Below are 24096 nucleotides of genomic sequence, written 5' to 3'. Positions count from 1 at the left end.
AAGCAAGCTTCAAACGTAGCAACCAGCGCGACCAACGCAGGTGCTTGGACTTGGGAGACCCTCAGTCCTGGGCACACTGACCAGTAAGTGTGTGGAAATGTGCATGGGGGCTGAGGGCTGGGCCGCCAGGAGTTGCCCAACTGGTCCTCAGGTCCGCGTCTCAGAGCTGATCACCTGGGACCGGTTACTGACCTTCCTATGCCTCGGTTCCCCATCCTGTAAAAGGGGGTGACAATGACAATGCCTACGTCTGAGTTACAGTGGGGATTACGTAGATAAACAGATACAAGCACTGGCGTCACCAGGCACACAGACAGACATGCCAGGAGAGGAACACACGGGCAGCTCTCTGCACCAACAACTATTCTTCCAGGGTCTGAGCCTGGAGATCTCTGTGAAGATAACGATCGGCATCAGCCCCTAAACACAGGCCATCAGCAGAGAGTCCAGCTCCCCATTTCTCATCTCCCTGTTCCAGAAGTGTCCAGCCTGTTATGGACTGAACTATGTCTCCTCAAAATTCACATGTTGGAGTCCTAATCTCCAGGACCTCAGAAGGTGACTGTGTTTGGAGACGGAGGCCTTTAAAGAGATGATTAAGGCAAAACAAAGCCACTAGGATGGGCTCTAATTCAATCTGACCTGGTGCCTTACAAGAAGAGATGAGGACAGAGATGCCCAGAGAAGATGGTTGTCTACATGCCCAGGAGAGAGGCCTCAGGAGAAACTGCCAACATTGTGAGCTCAGACTTACAGCCTCCAGGATTGTGAGCCAGTGAATGTCTCTTGTTTAAGCCGTGTTTAAGGTGCTTTGTTATGGTCGCCTGAGCCAACTGACACACACCCTTAGGGGCAATTTCTTAGATCTTAGCCCAGAAAAAGAGTACCTGTGAGAGGGAGGAGGGTGTGGCTGGGATGCTTTATCAGATCACTGAGGGGAAGAGCAAGAGGGAGAGAAGAGGACCATTCAAATGACCTCTTTAATATTTCAAACACTGTATTCATTCTTCTCATCTCCTCTACCTGTGCTTTTGCCAAATAGACTTTATTTCATGTTTCAAAATGATCTAATTCTCCATGGCTGAGCAGTTAACTCCCTGGGGCCCCATATTTCAAATAAAAATATAATAGATGCCAATGTATGATGAGCAACATTCCAAATTAGCCACATAAAACAAAAGCAGCTAAAATGTAAGTTCACTGCGTTCCATTTTACTCAGGTTTACTTGTGTTTACGTTATGCTGTAGATGCATCATTGGTGGCAGCCAATGAGTCTTTGTGTTGGGCAGCAGACGTACTCACTTCCACTTTGAAGTTGGGAAAAATAACGATTCCAATACATCTGGTGATTAAAAAATAGGAACAGTGACAGCTGCATGACTTCAAAGTGCTTTCCAAATTTATGTTAGCTCCTCTCCCCCTCCCTTTCAAACTCCCCACATATGCTGTCACTGTAGGATTATAAGTCCAGCAGCAGGCTTCTGTTAGGAAGCCAGAGAACATTTTTCCATTGCAGTGATACATGGTGCCCTATTTTATTTTAATAAACATCAGGATTCCAAGTATTTAACTCTGTTACCTATCTTTTGCGAGTATTGAAAAGACCTTTGTATGTAACAGATGCTCAAGAAACACTTGCTGACGGGTCAGAAAAAGTAGGGTCTGGTTGAAGGTGCAGGGTCAAAGGTCTAAAGTGCTCATCAGCCCCAGGCATGAGGCCTATCAGGTCCATATGCAACAGGAGCATTTCGAAGATTAAGAACTCTCATCAGAGCGGGTTCGTATCTTCTGAGCCAGATGACCCACTGTTCCTTAGATCAATTTCCCAATACTTTCAAAACCAACAGAAAAATAGCGGCCAACCTTCCAGCCACCTATCAGGTGTCACCTCCACTGTGACTGCCCCAGAGCTACTGTGACACCTTTGCATCTGCTCCTTGACAGGTGGGTCCTGTCTCATCCACCCCTCTATGGCTTTTGCTCCCAGCAGCTGACATGGGTTCCTTAAGAATCTGGAATCAAGGCACAAGGGGCAGGTGGGAGGGAAGTGTAATTCACCCATCTTCCATGACGGTATCTGCTGTTTTGGAGCCTTCGGTACCAGGGGTCCCATCTCACTGCATCCCCCTCCCACTCCGGATTTTAGCCTGTTACTCTTGCCAGCTATCCACCCGTTTTGGACAGCTGTTTTGGCCATGACCGTTTCAGGTTACTAGCTGGTCTTCCTGCAGCTCTGTGTTGGAAATTCCCTGCTTCCTTGAACTAACTACTTCCTCATCTCCTGCTCTTGCAGGCGTCCAGCTCAGTGCAGCTCCTGTGTCCTACTCAGATGCTGAAGTTGTACAACACCCAGCTCATGTCGTTTGCACTCCGCAAATGTTGGAGTGAAAGTTCAAAGAATGAATGAACATAAGAATGAATACACTGGAGCACTTGACGACTAGAGATAACATGTTTCTGGTTCTCACATCGCTGAAAAGCAGCTTTCTTTAATTCTAACTATATGACTGGGAACCTCAGGGATCAGTGGTCAGAGATCCTACTTCCCAGCCTGTTATTTTTCGGTCCCCAAATAACTTCTAAATTAAGAGAAGAAAAAGAGGAAATCTGGTTTTCACATGTAGAAAGCAACGTGCTCGTGGTCTGCTAACTGATGATGGATAAGCAGAGATGAGTTCAGAGGGACCCAGCCTTCCATCCATCAACAAGGCCCCTCCCGTGTCTCCTACGGTTCGTCCAACCTCCACAGTCACTGAGCAGAAAGCAATACAGGCCCTCAGACCACCCGTCCACCCAGCTGCCCTGGCTTCCTAAGATGACATGGCTGTGCCCTCCACATGGCAGCAGAAAACCAGGTTCCTCGATGAAAATAAGGAGGTGACACATGGTGAAAGGCATCTGCAACGATGCTGAAGGAAGGAGCTGGCCTCACGGCAGAGCATCCAGCTCGGCTGCTGGAGACGCTGCTCAGCTGCCCACTGCACCGACCCATCTTCCACGCGCAGCTCATGAGAAGAGCAGGACTTCCTCCTTGGTTTCCCCAGGAACGTCCAACCTCCCTGGCTCTGACAGAAGCCGCCAACAGGAGAGCTCTACTGGTGTCTCACCCATGTGTCATATTGACCCATGACAATATAAGTGAGGATTTATCTCCTTAATCCTTTAATAATCACTCAGGGACAGAACAGTATACTCTGGTTACCTGTGAGAGTGTGTGTGATACTGCTAATGGCGATTCACAGCTGCTTTTCAAATTTGCAGACTAAACCTGGAGATAGTTAGAAAGGGCTCAGTGGTTCTATATTCAAACATTTCTCTCAGCCAAGGCTCTCAGAGGTTGACTTTAGAAGCATTACACAGGTTCTCAGACCTGGAACGGCCTCCCTCCCACATTTATGCCACAAAAATCCATAAAGATGGGATAGTTACCGTTAGACAAATTTCAGGATGTTCTAGTATCAGAACAGAAATCTTTAACTTCAGACAATAGTTTCTTGACTTTTACATCTGCAAATTCAAATTCATGCTGAAGGGCTCCAATCATCACAAGCCTGTACAGACCACAGTCCCAGAAGGATTGTGATGGGGATGCTGGAACTTTTACTGTTTATGCAAAGTTTAATTGCATTTCTGTCTGCAAGGAGCTCTTGTTCTGTTTTTAACAAGCAGGGCCAAGCTGGAACACAGACACTGAGGGAGCAAGACTGGAGTGTCACGAGCAGGTGCTCCTACACCCGACAGACAGGAGTCTGGTTCCTGCTGACCACTCAGTAGCTGGGTGCCCTTGGCATCACATCCACCTTCCTAAGCCTGGGCCTTCTCACCTGCGGAACAAGAGTGCTGCTACTCGCTCCTCACCAAGTCTGAGGGCACAAGCGACACTGCACCGTGACATTCTGCAGTGACGGTGACACTGCCATCCTCGCTCTCAGGCCCAAAGGCTCCCGCTCTGCCATTTCTCCCCTTGCGTGGGAATCCTTTCCTGTCATGAGTTCCGAGAAAGAATCTGTGAAACTCATGGCATTAGGTGTAAATGACTGCATTTGAACATCGGGAGAAAGAGCAGAACTGAACAGACATCTCTCTGCTGTGTGCACCAGCGTGTGAGCAGCAGGCTCCGAGGTGCTCCTGCAGCATGGAGCAGGCACTGGACGAAGGGTCAGGACGCTTGTGGGTCAAAAATCTTTACTTTGATTCTGAGTATAAAATCCAAATAAACAAAATCAGTTTCGAGTGGCAAAAATCCCAAAGCATTTTTGGAGAAAAGAAACTGGAGCAGATCTGTGCCCTAACAACATCAACAGGGCAACAAGGACAATATGAACGGGACGGATATGAGGCTGGAAGGGGCTGCAGCACTGAGATGGGAGGGGAGGTGCCTGGATGCAGGGTCCTGGGAGCAGTAATGGAGAGGAAGGAGGCCTGCAAGACACATGGTAGCCAAACGCTACCAAACGGGGACTCTGCTGGTCTGTGGAAGGAGGAGCCAAGGACGGCGAGGTCTGGAGCGCGCTCCTGGGAGTGCAGGGCCTTGTCAGATGAGCCGACCTGGGGACACAGCGTAGGGCTGAGGTGCAGGGTCAAGAGGCACTCTGAAATGTGGACGGGTGAAGGAAGTACAGATCTGAAGGTCGTGAAAGAGCAGATGGCCTCGAAAACCGTGGGAGTGGATGAAATGGGCAAGAACACAGAGAGACAGGGTGGGGAGAGGAGCCACCAGAGGAGAGGAAAGGACAGAGGGGGAAGGAGAACCAGGGTGTGGTGCAGGCCGGGAGAGGAGGGAATGAGTGATCATCACAACCAAAGCTCCGGTTCACCGATGGGGGAAGCTAAGATACAAAAGAGAAAAGACCTGAGCTAGCAGATTTGGGAGGAGCCAGAATCTAGAATGAGGATGAAAAGATGAGCCTTGGAAAGAAGGAGCTTTCTTCCCCAGAAAAGGAAACACAGCAAAAAATGAATGGAGAAAGACATGGAAACATCTCAGCTGGAAAAGGATCACTGGTTAAAGATGTTCAACAAGGAGACAGAAAAAGATCCATGGTGACATTCACTCAGTTTCAGTATCTGTGCAGATCTCAGCTTTATTACGAACTGAGCAAGACAATGCAGGATTAGAAGCCAGACCTAGGACTTAACTAAAAATTCCCACAGTCATGTCGGCCAGTGAGAGATCCCTCTCTCTTTTAGTACTGTATCACCCAAAGAGCCACAAGAAACACGCAGTAATTGATGGAAGAGTCCCATCGGCCTTGTGTTACCTAATGCCAATTTTCTTTTCCTGCTTACTTTTTCAATAGCGTGGCTCCAAACTCTCTAAAACAGGAGTTGGCAAACTATGGCTCACAGGGTGGTCTGTCAGCTGCGTTTATAAATGAAGTTTTGCGGGGGCATAGCCATGCCTATGGTTCATGCACTGTCTTCTGCCCTTGAGCCAGCGGAATTCAGCAGCGGCCACAGGGACTGCATGGCCCACAAAGCCTAATATCCACTCTCTGGTCCTTTCCTGGAAAAATTCACTGACCCTGCCTTCAAATCATGAAGCTCTAGCTGCAGGGATGCCCCAGCCAGGTAGGGAGGCGAAGGTATAGCAGAGAGACCCCAGCCCCAAGTGTGCAGGCTTTGCTAATATCACCATCCTCGGTGTGTAGTTAATATTTTAAGACTGTAAATGTCTGAAAAGCATTGATAAAGAGATTATAAAAGAATTCTTTGATACTGTGGATGATTATACATAAATAAATTAGGGTAATTTATCACAACGGTGGCTATGCAGCCCTCTGAACAAATTCCCTAGAACACCAGAATCTAGGTCCAGACAACAGCTGCCAGGCTCCAGGCTAACTATGCATCAAGCACATGGGGGCACATCTATCTGCTTACCAGGATCAGATGCAAGAAACCTGATGAGAATTTCCTTGCGGATACAAACCGCACACACCAAAAGCAGCATTCATGCTGATGAATTCTAAGATAGTCTGGAAATGGCAATAACTTCTATGAATATCTGGCTAATGACAATACACCCCCAACACATGCAGATGAAACCGGAATGTGATAACATCTCAGATGTGTCAGTTACAAAGGGTGACACAGACCTTACCTATACATCTGGAGCTACAAAATAAGAGAACAGCTCATGTAGAAGTCTCTTTAATTTCCTGAATATACAAATTTTGATTCTGAACATACAACAATGTTATCTATTATGCTTTGTTCTTATTTCTTAATCTAGAAATGTATTAATAGTTTCTCTTCAGTTTCTCCATTTCTATGTAGCTTACTAATTCCTATAATATTTTACTCTAGTACCTTTTACAAAAATGCCTCTTGAAGTTTCAAAGTGTTGCTTTAATTCTCCTGGTTACTCTAAATTATGCTCCTTGACTTTTGATAATGATAAATATTTTAGAGGTGTTGATCCTTTCCTTTCCAACTGTCTTAATAACATGACATGCACAGAGGTTCTGAATAAACACCTTCTGGTTCTCTGTCATTGTGGAGAGAGGGCCCTCAATGATGTGCAGGCCCTGTTCTGTCTAAGCTGCAGGGAACCGTCACACGGCACGCCCATCTTCTTGTGTCACAAATGTGCACATCTCAGGCCTTAGCATCTCAGGATGGGGAACGTCTTGAGCCCTCATTGTCAGTGTTTTAAGTGTGAATAACAACAAACAGAGCCATAGGAGGAAAAACCACCTGGACGGGGACCGCATGGTATGCTAAGCCAGCCTGATGGGAGATGCACGTGCGGTGTCCCTGTCATGCTGTCAGGATGGACCCACAAGGACGTAGGATTTCATTCCAACAATCACAAAGCAGAAGTACCATCTGCTTGTGACTGCCTCTTCATGGTCTTTAACCGCTTGTCTTTCCTCTACCCTTTGGGCAAAAGAGGTTTCTACAGACTCTATCCAAGTACTTCACCTTTAGGGACCAGAGGTACTACAAGTTGGTGGTTTATTTGACCCTAAATTCCTTAAAACACAGACATACCCACAATATTTTCTTATTTGTAGGCTTCTGATAGCCTCAACAAAAGGTTGAACACTGCCAATTCTGACTTTTTACTTCTTTTGCTTTTGCCACAGGAGTAAAATATTTTAATTCTCTTTTTCTTATTTTATTATTTTGCCACTGCTTTCTTTCAAAAATTTTTTTTCATATTTACAGAAAATTCCTGGATACTCTAGGAACTTATCTATGTGCCAAATTAGAAATTACTGAAATGTCACACACTGAGAAGCTATATTTAGGTTACACTGAGACTTAACGTACCTGAGTAACGCAACCTTTTATAGTTTGGATAAATTTAATTCTCCATGCTATAATTTCCTCCAATATTCCACATGTAACTACATGAAGGGAGAAACAAATGCAGGGAGTAATTTGTTCAAAATTATGTGTTTCTCTTGGTAAGATTCCTGATATTTCCTTAGAAGTGTACTCAATCAGAAAACACACATTCCTAAGGTAAGAGCGAGGGGCAGAGGTGGAGGGAGTTCCACGTCTCCCCTGCCCAGGTGGCTGCCAGACAAAGCACACTGACAGAGCCTCAGGGCTATCTCAGGTTCCAAAACACACAGGAAGAAATTTTAGCATCTAAAAATCTTTAATGGTCATATAAATTTCTGTTTAATTTTTATCTATGATTTCAAATAGAGGTTCTCAGTACACATTAATCAGTGTATGTTCCTGAAAACGTTTTAAACTGAAATTTAATACTACTACTTTGCATGTGAGTGTTACTTTAAAAACTGTGAAGAATTTTCCTATTTTCTCCTTTTTACTCGCAATGGGTACAAAGGAAAGACATTATCATTCCTTTTCTTCCCACTAAAAAACTAGAGCAGGGAATACTGACTTCTGAAGAAGCCAGCAGCTGTTAACGTGAGAACTGGGACCAGACCCAGCCCTCCCGACCGGCTGCCTGTGTCCTGCTGGTAGACAACCATTCTCACTGCTGATTCTGAAGAGGCTGTTGCTTTTAACCTCAACTTCATGCTGAGCAAGTGCCACTGGGGCCAAGTCCGGAGAAGTCAGTTTGGAATTCCTCTGACTCTGTCAAGTAGCCAATAATCTAGAAATACTTTGAGTCTGAGAAGCTGGCAGAGTATTTCATTCATTCATTTCACTTACCTATTTTCTAAACGTGGATTTTTCGGGTAAGAGGATAGATGTGGGAGGAGGCCGTGCACCTGCCCTGTGCTCGATGATCAACCACTGCACAGGGAGGCGCAGCTTCCACGTCCCTGGATGCGGCTGACCCTGGTCCACCCCATTTGAATGGAGAACATACTGAACCATCTTGGCACCACATTCAAAGCAAGTAATTTACTTTGTGAATAATTTTTTATTGAAATGTTTAAAAATCTCAATCCACAGCTGAAAATGGATCAGGCAGATCTGGACCTCATGCTGTGCCTTCCACACCAGATGAATGTGGTGCAGTGAGTGGCGGGCTAGGGTGCAGGCAGAGAAACAGGACCCTTACTCACCCCCTCCACGCAGCCCCCTGCTCATCCAATATGCTCCTTTCCTCTAACAATTCTCACTTCATCTCCTGTTTTACACTATTTCCAAACATCTTACCAATGCTTCCTAACTGTGCTTTTTTAAATACAGAGGATCCCATGTATCATGGAACCTACACACAAAGTAACGTGAACCACCCCAGAAATCTGAACGCCTATGGCAGAAAACCATGTAAGCAGTAGTGATGAAAGCCTCCCCTTCCTAAGTGACTTCCAAAGTAAGGGCAAACTCACTCTGAAGTCCCCAGCCTTGTTTATTAGCATAATTAAAATTTCATTTAGAAGCATATTTTAGCATGAGGAGAAGAAAGCATGTAACCAGATACGGCTGCAAGTTTCTCTAATGAGCAAGAATGCATTCCTCTACAAGCAGAACACTCCTGAAATTACAGCTGTAGGAGACGTCTGGGATGTGAAGAATAGTAAAACCAAGGGTTTCACAAAACAGTAAAACCAATGCAACAAAGCAGCCCAGGAGCGGGAGTGGGGCTCTGTTCTGTCCCTCAGATGGATTCCATGGCCGAGATGCGCAAATAGAGAAATTCCAAAATAAAAAGGGCAGGGTTACTCAGCAGCCACTCAGACGTAAGGACAATGAGAATAACGCAGACGACTGCCCAGCAGGGCACTCACCTATGTGCGTCTGAGCCATGACGTCAGCCAGCCTGTGGGCGGCGCCACTCCCCCCACTCTGGGTGGAAGAGGAGGAGGTGGTGGAGGTGGTGGAGCCGTGGATGGCCTGGCTGATCCAGTGCTCCATGTTGATGCTGCCCTGGCTGGAGGTGGGGGTCCCCTGGGAGTCGCCCTGCACCGAGCCTTCGTCTTCCGAGCCAGAGGAGGTATCTGTGGGAGGGAGGTGATCAGCCGTGTATCACAGCCAAGAAGCCCCCCCAGGCTTAGTCCCTCTCCAAACACTGCGAACACAGACCTACCTCCCACACTAACTGATCGACGACCTTTGAACACTCTTGAAAAATTACATGCTTTCAGATGACAAATTATTTTTCAGTGTAGTGAAGTCTTCATCCAAAACACCTTACATATATATGTACAGAAAGTTTTGACATTACAATCTCAGACAAAGACATACTCACCAATTTCCTCCACTCAAGAGTTTAGGGGAGAAACCAATGTTTTCTGTGTACTCAGACATCAAGCGAGAAGGCCAAGGTGGCGTTTTCTAAGACACTGAACTTTCAAGCGTTTCGAAGTGTGATGCTCTGTAGCCCTTCTTTATATCGAGGTGTTTCTCTGAGTCATGTGCTATTTTAAGTTCCATGTGAGTGTGGCAGGTCTCATCCTCCTGCCTCTCCCAATGAATGACCTGGACTTCTCTACCAACCCACATCTGAAGACTCTGCCTCCTCCTTTCGGGAGGACAGTAAATCACCACACTACCTTCTGTGATCAAACTCAATGCATTTACTTTTATATTTGTTCCTTATAAAATTTTTTCATTATTTATTTGATTTATTTTGCTATCTATGAAAAACTGTGTATCTTGGATTGAGCAAAAACATGTCACTTTTTGCATTAAAATTAATGGAAATAGTATTCATTTAATAACTTTTCACCTAGAAGCAAGGTTTTCAAGAACGAATCGTTGTACACTTGTTATTTAAACTTCAATGTAAGAATGACATTCAGGATTGTACATATAGGTGAGTTATGTGAGATGCCAGGAGGGAAAAAGGATCAGAGTAGCTCTAGAACATTTACTGAGAATAAGTGAAAGGGTAATTTGTCTTAAATCAAGACATAGGACTTTTTCTTTTTTTAATGTTAACTTTGCTGTTTATTCACTCATTCATTCATCAATACATATTAAGCACTTACTAATGTATTAGGTACTGTTCTTTTTTTTAAATTAATTTTTATTGGAGTACGGTTGATGTAAATTTTACAAGGACTTTTTCTTTAACACAGCAATATTTGTAAAGTATATTTACATTGCATTTTATTATCATTGTCATGTGACCTACACTGTCTAGAAATTTTTTACAAGTTTATCTATTAGAAATTTGTTACAGAGGCAACAATAATATTAGAAGGCCAACAGATTCTCTTCCCTTGTCCTTCCCTCTAAAATAACTTAGAATTATACTTTACATAAAAATAAAATTTATATTTTTGGAATTCAGACCTAAGAATTTTTTCAATTTTTTTTGAAATTGTGGTAAAATACACATAACATAAATTTTACCATTTTAACCATTTTTAAGTGTACAGTTCAGTGATATTAAATACATTCATAATGTTGGACAACCCTCCCCATAACTCATTTCACCACCATCCATCCACATAACTCATTTCATCTTGTAAAACTGAAACTCTGTCCCCATCTAACAGTAACTCTCCATTGCCCCTTCCCCCCCCCCCCCATCCCCTGACAACCACCACTCTACTTTCTCTCAGTGTAATTCTGACTACTCTAAGTACCTCATGTAAGTGGAATCGTACTTTTGTCTTTCTGTGACTGGCTTATTTCACTTGGCATAATGTCCTCAAGGTTCATCCACTTTGCAGCATGTGTCAGAATTTCCTTCCTTCTTAAGGCTGAATAACATTCCATGATATGTACAGACCACATGTTGTTATCCATTCATCTGCTGTGGACACTTGGGTTGCTTCCATGTGTTCACTGTTGTGAATAATGCTGCTGTGAACATAGGTATATAAATATCTCTTTGAGAGTCTCCTTTAAATTCTTTTGGGTATGTACTCTGAAGTGGAATTACTGGAGCATATAGTAAATTCTATTTTTAATTTTTTGAGGAACTGCCATTCTGTTCTCCATAGAGGCTGCACCTCTATGCACCTCATTTCCACCAAGAGTGCATAAGGGTTCCAATTTCTTCACATCCTTACCAACACTTGTAATTTTCTGTTCCTTTTTTTTTTTTTTTTGATAGTAACCATCCTCATGGGTGTGAAGTTGTATCTCTTTGTAATTTTGATTTGCATTTCCCTAATGATCAGTGATGCTGAGTATCTTTAAGTGTAATTATTGGCCATTTGTATATCTTCTTTGGAAAAATATCTATTCAAGTCCTCAGACTTAAGACTTCTGAGAAATGTATATACACCCGTATATCCATACAGAACATTACCACCTCCCCAAAAGTTTTCTCATGCCCCTTTACAAATCAATCTTTCATTTCCCACCCCATCTTTTCATAAGGAAACTACAGAACAATATCATTCATGATATAGACACTAAAATCCTCAAAAATATTAGCAAACATTATCAAGCAACATATAAAATGACCAAGTGGTAACCAGGATTACACATATGAACATGAATTAAGGTTAATTTGACATTCAAAAATGAGTTGCTATATACCATATTAGTAGAATAAAGAGAAAAAAAAAGTAAGTTAACCTTAAAAGTCAGAAAAAGTATTTCACAAAACCTAACACCCACTCATGATAAAGCCTCTCAACAATGCAGGAATGGAAGGAAACTTCCTCAACCTGATGAAAGGCATTCATGAAAACCCACAGCTAACACTGTGTATACTGGTAAAAGACTGAATATATTTCCCCTAAGATAAGAACAAGGCAAGAATGTCCCCTCTTGCCACTTCTATTCAACGTTATCCAGCAGGTTCTGGCCAGTGAACCACAGGGAAAAGAATAAATTAAAGGCATCCAGGTTAGAAAGGAAGTTGTAAAACGGTCTTTATTCACAGATGACATGATCTTATATGTAGGAAATTCTAAGGAACACATGGAAAAATTCTTGAATTAATAAATGAGTTAGCCCCTTCTGCCATGTAAGGACACAGTGAGAACATGACCGACTATGAGGAAGAAGGCTCTCACCAGACACTGAATCTGCCAGCACCCGGATATTCTCAGCATCCAGAACTACCTTTGCATTGACAAAGTCATCAATGTGCCCAGCTAATTTTCCAGTTATCCTTGAAGTGGGGGGTGGGGGGGACTTAATCAAAATTTGTTGAGTGGAGCTTCCAAGAAAGTTCTTTAATGGGGACTGCCTCTGCTGTGAGGACTAAAAGACAGTGGGACAAGATGAGTTTCTGCAGTGGGACAAGCACACACAGAGTGAGAGAACCAAGATATCTCTTATCAAAGCATATATGAATCAATGCTCTCCCACACCCTTTTCTGGCTGGACAGACCGCAAATTATTCCCACCTCCCAGGGAACAAGCACACGTTGATCTAGCAGTCAGAAGTCAAAATCCAGCCATCCAATCAGTTAGCATGCGTTGTCACTATGGCAGGTGAAAAGAGTTGCATAGTTATACATCTGACTTCTTAAATTCACAGGACCACCAAAAAAAGATATGAAATATCTTTATAAGATATTAGCACTGAACAATAAGGGAATGAAATTAAGAAAACAATTCCATTCATGACAGCATCAAAAAGGATAAAACACTTAGCAATATATCTAACAAAAAATTAAGACAATACCTAGTAAAATCCCAGAAGGCTTTTTTTAAGAAATTGAAAGCTTATTCTAAAATTTATTTGGAAATGCAAAGGCCTGGGAATAGCCAAAATAATTTTGAGGAAGAAGGAGGACTTCATTACCTGATACTAAAACTTACTATGAAGTTACAGTAATCAAGATAGTGATATTAGCACAAGAATAGGCATATATTTCAATGGAACAGAAGTGAACCCAGAAATATTGCCTTACATTTATGGTCATGGTCAATTTATTTTTGACAAAGGTCCCAAGATAATTCAATGAGAAAAAGATCATCTTTTCAACAAATGGGCTGGGCAACTGAATATTCACGTATCAAAAAACCAAACCAAAATAAAAAACATAGATCCTTATCTCATGCCATAAATAAAAATTAATTCAGAATGGATCACAGGCCTAAGTGAAAGAACTGAAACTATAAAATTTCTAAAACTTCCCAAAGCACAATCCATAAAATAACTGATGAATTGAACTTCATCAAAATGGAAAACTCTTAAGCTATGGGTAACATAACAAGTCACCACTAATTCAGTGGCTTACAACACTGCACATATTTATTATCTTAACAGTTCTGGAGGTCAGAAGTCTAAGATCAAAGTGTTGGCAGGGTTTTATTCCTTCTGGAGGCTTCAAGGGAGAATCCACTCCTTTACCTTTTCTACCTTCTTAGAGCCCACCTGTGTCACCAGCTCATGGCCCCTTCATCAATCTTTAAAGTGTATCCCTCCAACCTCTGGTTCATTGTCTTTTTTTTTTTTTTTTTTTTACTTTGATACTCTTCCCTAAGGACCTTTTATCCTCCAGTTTTATTGAAATATAATTGATATATATCACTGTATAAGTTTAAAGTGTACAGCATAATCATTTGACTTACATATATTAGGAAATAATTACCATAGTAAGTTTAGTTAGCATCCATCATCTCATATAAATAGAAAAAACAAAAAAATGTCTTCCTTGTGATGAGAACTCTTAAATTTTACAACTTTCACATAGATCATATAGCAGCGTTAACTATAGTTATATTGTACATCACATCCCTAGTACTTATAATAAGAAGTTTTTGCCTTTTGACCACCTTCCTCCAATTCCCTCTCCCACCACTCCCTGCCTCTGGTAACGACAAATCTGATCTATTTTTCTATGAGTTTTTTTTTTTTTTAAGATTCCACATGTGACTGAGATTACATAGTACTGTATTTATCATTCTCTGCCTGAATAGAGACTTCTTTGATTACAGTGGGCCCACCTGGTTAATCCAGGATAACTGCCCTATCTCAAGATGCTTAACTTAATCATAACTGCAAAGTCTTTTTTTACAATGTAAGGTAATATATTCACAAGTTCTAGAAATTAGGACATGGATATCTTTGGAGGGGGCCATAATTCTCTCCACCGCAGACAACACTAAGAAAAGACAAACTACAGTTTGCAAATTGTATACCTGATAAAGAACTTGTATTCAGATTATATAAAGAACTCTTAACCAGTGAGAAGACAGACAACTCATTTTAAAAATGGGCAAAAAATCTGGACATTTCACCAGTGAATATATACAAATGGCTAACAAGCACACGAAAAGATGCTTAGCATCATTAGTCATTAGGGAAATGAAAATTAAAACCATAATGAAATACTATTTCATATCCACTAGAATGACAATTAAAAAAAAAATAGGACAATACCAAGTGTTGGTGAGGATGCTGAGAAACTGGAATCTTTATACATAGCTGGTCGGAATATAACATGGTATAGCCATTATGGAAACAATTTGACAGTTTCTTAAAAGTCAAACATAAACTTACCATAAGACTCATGAATTCCACTCCTAGGAGTCTACCCAAGATAAATGAAATTATATATATACACAAATATATGCACATAAATGTTGATAGCAGCATTATTCATAATAGCTGAAAAGTGGACACAAGCTAAATATCCACCAACTAGTGACTGGATAAACAAAATGTGGCATATCTATCTAATAGAATACAATTCTGCAATAAGAATGAACTACTGATGCTACAAAATGGATGCCCAAAAACATGCTAAAGAAGATACAGAAGGATATATTTTATTATTCATTTACAAAATGTCTAGAATATTCTTAGAGGTGTAAAAATCAGATCAAATGCTCCCTAGGCCTGGGTGTGAGAATGGGAATTAACTGCAAATGGGCACAAGGAAACTCTTTGGGGGGATGGAAATGCTTTAAAACTGGACTGTACCAATAGTTGCACAATCTATATATTTACTACAAGTCATTAAATTACACACTTACAATGCACTAATTTTAAGGGATGTAAATTATACCCCAAGAATGGTATTAGAAAGGAATGTGTTTTCCGCAATAGTTGGGCATAATATTCTGTAAGTATCAACTGCATCAAGTTGGTTGATAGTGTTGTTTTGACAACTTTCTTACGATTATTTAAGAAGAATATTTTAAGAATCTCCAATTATTATTTTTGGTTTTTCTATTTTTCCCTTCATTATGCCAGTTTCTGCCTTATAAATTATAATGCTCTGTTTTTAGGTATGAATAAATACCTAAAAACAATGAATAAATATTCATTGTTATAACTTCCTGGTGAATCGCTCATTTTCCAATATGCAATGTTCCTCTTTATATTTGGTACTACTTTGTCCTGCTGTCTACTTTGTCTGATATTAATATAGACTTGTTCACCTTCCTATGCTTTATGTTTGCATTGTATATTTTTTCATCATTTTATTTTTAACTATCCTTGTTTTTATATTCAAATGTGTCTCTTGTAGACAGCATATAGATGTATCTTCCTTTTTTATTCAGTCTATCTTTTAAGTGGGCGTTTGGTCCATTTACATTTATTGTAATAATTGATACGAGTGAGTTTACATCTAACATTTTGCTATTTGTTTTCCATTCATTCCTCCTATTTTAATCTCTGTTGATTTTTCCCACCTTTGTTTCTATTAACCAAATATTTTTTAAGAGTTTCATTTTATGTCCTCTATTAAATTCTTACCTATACCTCTTCTCATTTTTTTTAGTGGTTACTTTAGGGCTAAGAATATGAATCCTCAATGGGTCCATATGGGGTCAATACTGTAACTGTCTGCTCTTCAAATCTGACACTACAAACTTTCTCTCCCATCTCACATCACACCTGACACTATTCATTTCATTCTTTCCATTTTCTGCTTCCTACTTCATAACCATACAACAGTATAATTCCATTCACCTGGCCTTGTCTTTTGTGCAACTGTTGTTTTAAAGAAAATTACAAGAAAAAGCATAGAATTTTATGTTTACCCAGCTATTTACTGTTTCCAGTGTTCTTCTTTCCTTTTCATAGATGTAAATTTTTAGCTGGTATCATCTCCCATCAGCCTAAACAACATCTGTTAGTATGTTTGCAGTTCTGCTGGCATCATATTCTCTGAGCTTTCAGGTGTCTCATTATGCCTTTTTTTCACCCTCATTTATGAAGGATATTTTCACTGAATATGAATTGACAGTTTCAGTTTTTTCCTTTTGGTACTTTATAAAAATGTCTTCTCATTGTCTTCTGGCCCTTACTGCATCTTCACATAAGTATTCATAATTCATATGACTGTTCTTCTGTATGCAATGTATCTGTTTTCCTTTGATGACTTTCAAGATTTCCTCTTCATCTTTGGATTTCAGCACTTGGACTATTATTAACTTAGGGATGATTCTTTTCATACGTAATCTGCGTGGCGTTCACTGAACTTCTGGAATCTGTGAGGTGGTGTTTTATATCAGTCTGAGAAGTTTGTGGCCCTTATTTCCTTAAGTAGTCTTTCTTCCCTTTTCTCACTCTCTTTTCCTTCTTGGATTCCAATTATAAGTATGTTAACATTGTATCACAGATGCTTGAGGTTCTGTTAATTTTTCTTTTATCTTTTGACTCCTCATTCTTCAGTTTGGTTAATTTCTCTTGATCTCTCTCCAAGTTCACAGACTCTTTTATCCTACTTCTCCAATCTGATGCTAAGCTGATCTAGTAAAATATCATTTCTGTATTATATTTTTCATTTCTAGAGTTTCTATTAATTTTTAAAATATTTTTTTCCTTTCTCTGATCAGCTCAAGTATTAAGATAATATTTTCATTTAGTTCTTTGACATATTTTCATTTGATTCCCTGAATGAGGTCCACTGCCTAAAAGCAGTCATCTCATTTGTTTTGTGCAGTTTTATAGTTGTTTATGGTGTATGGGTTAGTCTGGTAAGTTATTTCATTATGGCTGGAAGCAAAAATACTGACAAATTCTTATATTTTTGTATGTGAAAAATAAAGCAAAGTTTCATCTATAGAAGACTGGCATTGCAACAATCCTAATCATATCTTTTCCAGAAACTATGATACTAGTCAGCAACCAGTCACTTCATGCAGAGAATATAAACTTCAGGAATATTCTCTGAAGAAAACTGGACACAAAATTAGTTCTAACAAATGCTATCAGCAACCAAGGAAAACAGAGTGAGAGAAAATGAAGCTGAGCCAAGATTTTGTTCAAGCAAGTACAGTTACAAATATGCAGACTACTGATAAGCACAAAATAGGTTATGAATGAAAATTTTTATGATGGTGGTGTTGGTATTTATAATTGTACAAAACTATCCCATGTGATACTGTTACTAGGACTCCTGAATGACATTTACAAAATGTATTATATGGTGTACCTGAAAATGCTAACCAAACAATTAAATGCAAATGTTGCACCAAAAATGACATTCATTTCCAATAACATTCTTTTATATTTTGCAAAGACCTTTGTACAAGGTTCGTTCTCCTGAAAGTTTTGTCTTTCATCACGCATGACACAACACTCATGAGGATGGATTTGACACGTGAAAAAGCACATAAACAAATAATCACATTGCACCTTGTACTTTAGACTCAACGTTTCCCATAAAAAGTGGCTCAGAAAAATGTCCATCTACCTGAATACTGTCTAGTTCCAAAGAGTTGGCTAAAATATATTTTAAGTGGGGTTCGTTATTCTTGTAAGTCCATTCTGTTTGTTGTATAAACACATACAAAATAAAATTTTTCACCACTTATAAATTTTGGCAAATTATAACCATAAACTAAATAGGATTAAATATATTAATTATGCTGATTTAAAAATACTCCAATACTACATGCTGTGGCTCAACAAAAAGGAAGGAAATTGGCAAAAAGGACATCCTTTCCTATTAGAATATTATATTCTTGAGATAAAGAACATTTGTGGTATTATCTGTTAAGACAAAACAAAACAACTAAGTTTTATATTATTTAAGTTTTGTCTTACAAAGCTCAGGACTTTCACTTTTAAAGGCATGTAAAGTTGAAGACTTAAGAGTTGTTTGAAGCAGTATTGGATATACTTGACCACATCTGTGAGTTGAAGTGTGTGCTTCTATTACCCTCACTGTTTGCAAACACTCATGATTAACTTCAAAAGACTCCAAAAAATGCTATGTATGTTCAACTATTCTTACTGCACCTTAAATTTCTCTTATGAACAAAGGGGTGTGCCAGGTAACTTAGATCTGCAGAAAAGAGTGGCAACAACGACATGAATAATGTTGGAACCAGAAACACACACACACAAAAATCAAGTAAATTAGGTTCAATCTTTCATGTTTCTAATAGATACCTGGACGTTTAACTTCATGCTTCACGTCAGTTTTGAAGATCACGAGATACAGATTATAATTATTTGGGTAGAGTTAAGTAGAGATCTTAGGTAGTTATATAAAATTCAAGATTAAACAAAAGCAGAAATATAAATGGGATATTACCTTCAACCATTTAGATCAGGGGTTGGCAGGCCTGTGGACCAAACCCTCTGCCTGTTTTTGTGACTAAAGTTTTATTGACACATAGCCATGCCTTTCACTGACATGTTGCCCATGGCTGCTTCAGCACCACAATAGCAGAGCAAGCAGCTGTGATACCCCAAAATACTACCTGTACTTCACAGGAAAAATTGATGACACCAGATTTAAGTAACTGCCTAAATTTTTCAATTCATTCAATTTCTTAACAGAACATTACAAACTACTGACATTTTAAAGACTTGAGACTATGCATACACCAGTCTAAGCAGAAGAGAAATTCAGCTTCGGTTAGAAGGATGGATGTACAAACTCTTCTCTTGCTTTGTGAAGAATTAAATAAAATTTTATAGGATTTTAAAAAAAAGTCTGTATCATATTTATGAGTCTAAATGAAAAGTTTAAAAACACTTATTTATATAGACATATACATAATCATGCCAATTTTCCTTCCAAGTTTTATTTAGAGCGTATTTACTATTTCTGGACTTCTGGTTCTCAAAATCTGAATTATAGCACCATGATTTTGAAAGTTAAAAAGATCGCGGTTGCTGGCTCTGACTTCATGAAGCAGACGGGGCCTGCTGCTCACCTGGGGGTGTGTAGGCGTCCATCGAGGTCTGCACAACCAAGGACCTGCGTTTGGAAGGCATAGGCACTGCCATCTTCCTTTCTTTGTGTTTAGCGAGCGCAGCCTGGACAGCTTCTGTATGGACGTCTGAAACAAAGTGAGAGCTCAATCACTCCATTGTTCAGGGACAGCCCGAAGGCCCCAAGCTTTTCTGCTTTCTTTCTGGTCCTGTGAAAGAGTTTATCATCCTACAGAAACTGTCACAAACGGATGAGTGGGGAAGGAAGGAAAATAAGTGTAAACCTGCTAGTTTGAAAGCTCCAGGAAAAAGCATTCAAATTCATTCGTAGACTTTTAACTTCATTTTATTACCCTAGATCTGTATAAATAATCAGATACTGGATGTAAATCTCTGTGATTTTTATTTTCTTAGAGTGAAAGGACCTTGATCTTCAAATATTTCTTCACGGGTCACATTTTCAAGCTTCTTAATTCATTTCAATGTTCTCTTAAGGGAAGTATGCACACCTTACAGGCTGTACGGTAATGATTTTAGCTAACACTTTCCAAACATCAGTTATGGGGCAGTCACTATGTTAGGTATTTTGTGTATATTAACCCATTACATTAACTCCACAAATGATTTTTTACTGCCTATTTTGTAAGGTGGTGTCCTCAGGGCTTGGCGTGGAGAATCAGGTGGACAAGGTACTGTGTCTCATGCAGCTCACTTCCTAAAGGGTTAAAGACAGACAACAGACAATCAAAGGGGGTAAAAATGAAAATAAGATAAAAAGATTGAGTACCTACTTAACTGTGAAGCCAGGGAAGAGCTCTCTTACTGTGAAATCTGAATAGTAAGATGAGAATCTCTAAGACAGAGGGAAAAGCCAGCTCAAAGGCCCTGCACTGTGAATGAGGATGGCGCTGGCACAATGCACACAACACCAGCAGAGGGACTCACCAGGGTGAGGGCTTTACAGGAGTGGTACAGAGCTTGGCTCCCATTCTAACTTAGACAGGGAAGCATGGGGGAAAGAAGGGTGAGCATGGATGACATGATCTGATTCCGTTTTGGAGGGCTCATTCTGGATGCTGCGAAGGAGACTGCAGGAGAATCAGAGTAGGAGCCAGGAAACCAGTTAGAAGTCTGCAGTCAGGATACTACTACACCCACAATCTTCTGCATGCTCTGTGGAGAAGCCACTCTTATTATTCCCATTTCACAAATGAGAAAGCAAAGGTATGAAGCTCCCCCAGTGTCATGTAACTGGTGAGTAGCATTGACAGGGTTTGAACCCAGGTGTGAGTACCTCCAGGGCCCACGCCCTTCACCACTAACCACCCTATTCTCTAGCTGTTCCTAGGAAAACTCCACCCTGTTAACATTTTGGAGTGGGGGTAAATATAGGCCAGCCCTTGGGCCAGGTGCGGCCTGCGGTCTCTTTGTAATAACGTTTCACCGGAACAGAGACACACTCATTATCTGTGTATTGTCTATGGCTGCTTCCATACTGTGAGAGCAGGGCGGAGCAGTCGTGACAGAGACCACACTGGCTAAAAATATTTTCTGTCTGGCCCTTTACAGAAAATATCTGCCAACGCTTGTTTTAGAGCATATCACATACCAAACACAATGAATTTATTTATTGTTTTATTTTGTTCAGATTGTGTACGCACTTCTCTTTTCTCCTCAACTAGACTCCAAGTACTTTAAGACAAAAACTTAGTTTCTGGTCATTCTTTTTCTTAAACTCCTAGATTAAAAACTGATGACTGAATGACTTGTATTCGCGTTACTGAATAAAACTAAAGGGCTCATCAGTGAGGTCAGAGTACACTAATTCTCCACATATCAAACACTTTGTTTTATATATTTCTCTTTTTGAACTTTTTGGATGTAATTTCAAATTTACAGAAAATCTGAAAGAATAGTACAGAACTCCTGTATAACTTTTACCCAAACTCACCACTTATATTTGACCCCATTGCTTTCTTCATGTATGTTTTCCCTAATCATTTGAAAATAAATTGCAGGTACCATGTTCCTCTATACCTAAATATTTCAAAGTATTCCCTAAAAATAGAGATAGTCTCTTACATAATGTAAATTCTCAAAATCAGGAAATTTAACAATGATATACTATTATCTAATTCAAAGTCCATGTTCAAATAGTGACAATTATCCCAGTAACTTCCTTTGCAGTTATTTTGTCTTCCTAGTCTATGATCCAATCCAGGACCACGGACGCACGCATTTATCAGATTTTCTTTGCCCCCCTAGATCTGGACCAGTTTCCCAGCTTCTGCATCTCGTGAAACTGGCCATTTTAAAGAATACAGGCCAGTTATTTTGTAGATTGTCTTCAACTTGGATTTTCTGATGTTTCCTCATGATTAGATTCAGACCATGCATTTCAGTGGGGGTTCCACAGAAGTCTGTCCTCTACTGATAGTGTTAACTTTGGTCCTTGGTTAAGATGGTGCCCATCAAGTTCTTCCAAAGTAAAGATGTTACTTTTCCCACTATGTAAGATTCTGTTTAAATTTCAAGAAACTGCCAAAGTGATTATAATATTTAACATCCACATCACCAATATATGAGATTCTAGTCCTGCCACCAGCACTTGGTACAATCTTTTCTACAGTAGCTGTTCTCATGATTGTGAAGTAGAATCATGAAGTTTAATGTACATTTACCTGATGGCTTATGTTGAGCACTTTTCCTGGACTTATTGGACATTTGCATATCATCTGTTGTGAAGTATATGTCCAAGTTTTTGAGCTGCCTTTTTATTACTGATTTATACTAGTTCTTTATATGTTATGGATACAAGCTTTTTTTAAAGATATATGTTTTGAAAATACTCATCCCAAGTCTATGGCTCAACTTTCAAACCCTTAATAGTGTGCTTGATGAGGAGAAATTTTTCATTTTCATGAGATTCACTTTGTTATCTTTTCCTCTCTAGCTAGTGCTTTTTGAATCCTGCCTATAAATTTTTGCCTACCCCAAGGTTCAGAAAAGACACTCCTTTGTTTTCTTTGGGAAGCTTTATACTTTTACCTTTTACTTTTAGGTCTAGGTACCATCTCAAGTTAATTTTTCTAAGTAGTGGAAGTGGAGGTTGGTGTTCACATTTTCCCACATGCTTATCTAATTTTTCAATTACCATTTGTTGTAAAGATTTTCCTTTCCTTATTAAATTGCCCTAGCTCCTTTGTCAAGTATCACCTAAACATGTGTGTATGGGTATAATTTTGAACTCTCCATCTGGTACAGTAAATCCATTTGTCTATCCTTCTGCTAGTTCTATACTACGTTGATTAGTTATATATTTTTTTCAGTTAGAGTGTTTACAAAACAACATATAAGATTCACCCTCCCAACAATTTTCAGGTGGTCAGCACAATACTGTCAACCACATGTACATGATTGTGCAACAGACCCCAGAAGTCCCCATCCATCCTGCATGACTGAAACTCTACATCCACCTAACAGCAACTCACCACCTCCCTGCCCCCAATCCTGAGCAACCACCATTCTACTTTCTGTTTCTATGAGTTTACTATTTTAGATACCTCATATAAGTGGAATCACACTGTCTTTGTCTTTTTGTGACTGGCTTATTTCTCACAGCAAAATGTCCTCAAGAATATGCTGTAGAATATGTCATAATTTCCTTTCCTTTTAAGGCTCAGTAGTATTCCACTATATATACACACCGTATTTTCTTTATCCATTCATCCACTGATGGATATTTAAGTTGCTCCGACCTCCTGGCTGTTGTGAATAATGCTGCTATGACTCTTGGTGTAGTAATATCTGTTCGAATCCCTGCTTTAAATTATTTTGGATATATATCCAAATAGAATTCATAAATCATATGGTGGTTCTATTTTTTATTTTTTGAGGAAGCTCCATACTGTTTTCCATAGCTGCTGTACCATTTTACATTCCTACCAACAGTGCACAAGTGTTCCAATTTCTCTACATACTCACCAACATTTGTTTTCTGTTTAAGAAAATTTTTTATAATGGCCATCCTAATGGGTGTGAGTGGTATCTCACTGTGGTTCTGAGTTGCATTTTCCTGATAATTAGTAATGTTGAACATCTTTTAATGGACTTATAGGCCATTTGTATATCTTCCTTGGAGAAATGTCTATTAAAGTTTTTTGCCCATTATTAAATTGGGTTATTTATTGTTATTGAGTTGTAGGAGTTATTTATATATTCTGGATATTAACCCATGATCAGATGTATACAAGAGGATATGTTCTTCAATTTCATAGGCTGCCTTTTCCCTCTATTGTTTCTTTGCTGCAAAGAAGTTTTAAGTATGATGTAGTCCCACTTGTCTAATTTTGCTTTTGTTGCCTGTGCTTTTGGTGTCATATTCAAGAAATCACTGCCAAATCCAATGTCATGAAGCTTTCCCCCTATGTCTTCTTCTAAGAATTCTACAGTGTCAGGTCTTACATTTAGGTCTATAATCTATTTTGAGTTAATTTTTGTATATGGTGTAAGATAACGGTCCAACCTCTTTCTTTTGCAAAACAAAATCCAATTTTCCCAACACTGTTTGTTGAAGAGACTATCTTTTCCCCACTGTGCAGCTTTAGCAGCCTTGTCCAAGATCATCTGACCATATACACAGAGTGTATTTCTGGGCTTTCTATTCTATTCCATT

At 39.7% G+C, this 24096-nt stretch overlaps 1 protein-coding gene across 5 annotated transcripts in view; it reads right to left on the bottom strand.

Annotated features, from left to right (window-relative positions):
- DIP2C (disco interacting protein 2 homolog C) overlaps window positions 1-24096 on the bottom strand; it is a 364898-nt gene that overhangs the window by 126223 nt on the left and 214579 nt on the right. For all 5 annotated transcript variants that reach the window (XM_036841828.1, XM_036841831.1, XM_036841829.1 and 2 more), the window contains 2 exons: window positions 19424-19549; window positions 9169-9378 (listed from right to left, as the gene is read on the bottom strand). In XM_036841828.1, coding sequence (XP_036697723.1) covers window positions 9169-9378; window positions 19424-19549 — 336 coding nt within the window. The remainder of the gene's footprint in view (window positions 1-9168; window positions 9379-19423; window positions 19550-24096) is intronic.

Source organism: Balaenoptera musculus, chromosome 2, assembly GCF_009873245.2.
Source record: "Balaenoptera musculus isolate JJ_BM4_2016_0621 chromosome 2, mBalMus1.pri.v3, whole genome shotgun sequence".
Lineage (NCBI taxonomy): Eukaryota > Metazoa > Chordata > Mammalia > Artiodactyla > Balaenopteridae > Balaenoptera > Balaenoptera musculus.
The sequence above is the reverse complement of the archived record's forward strand: the minus strand, read 5'-3'. Positions and strand labels throughout refer to the sequence as shown.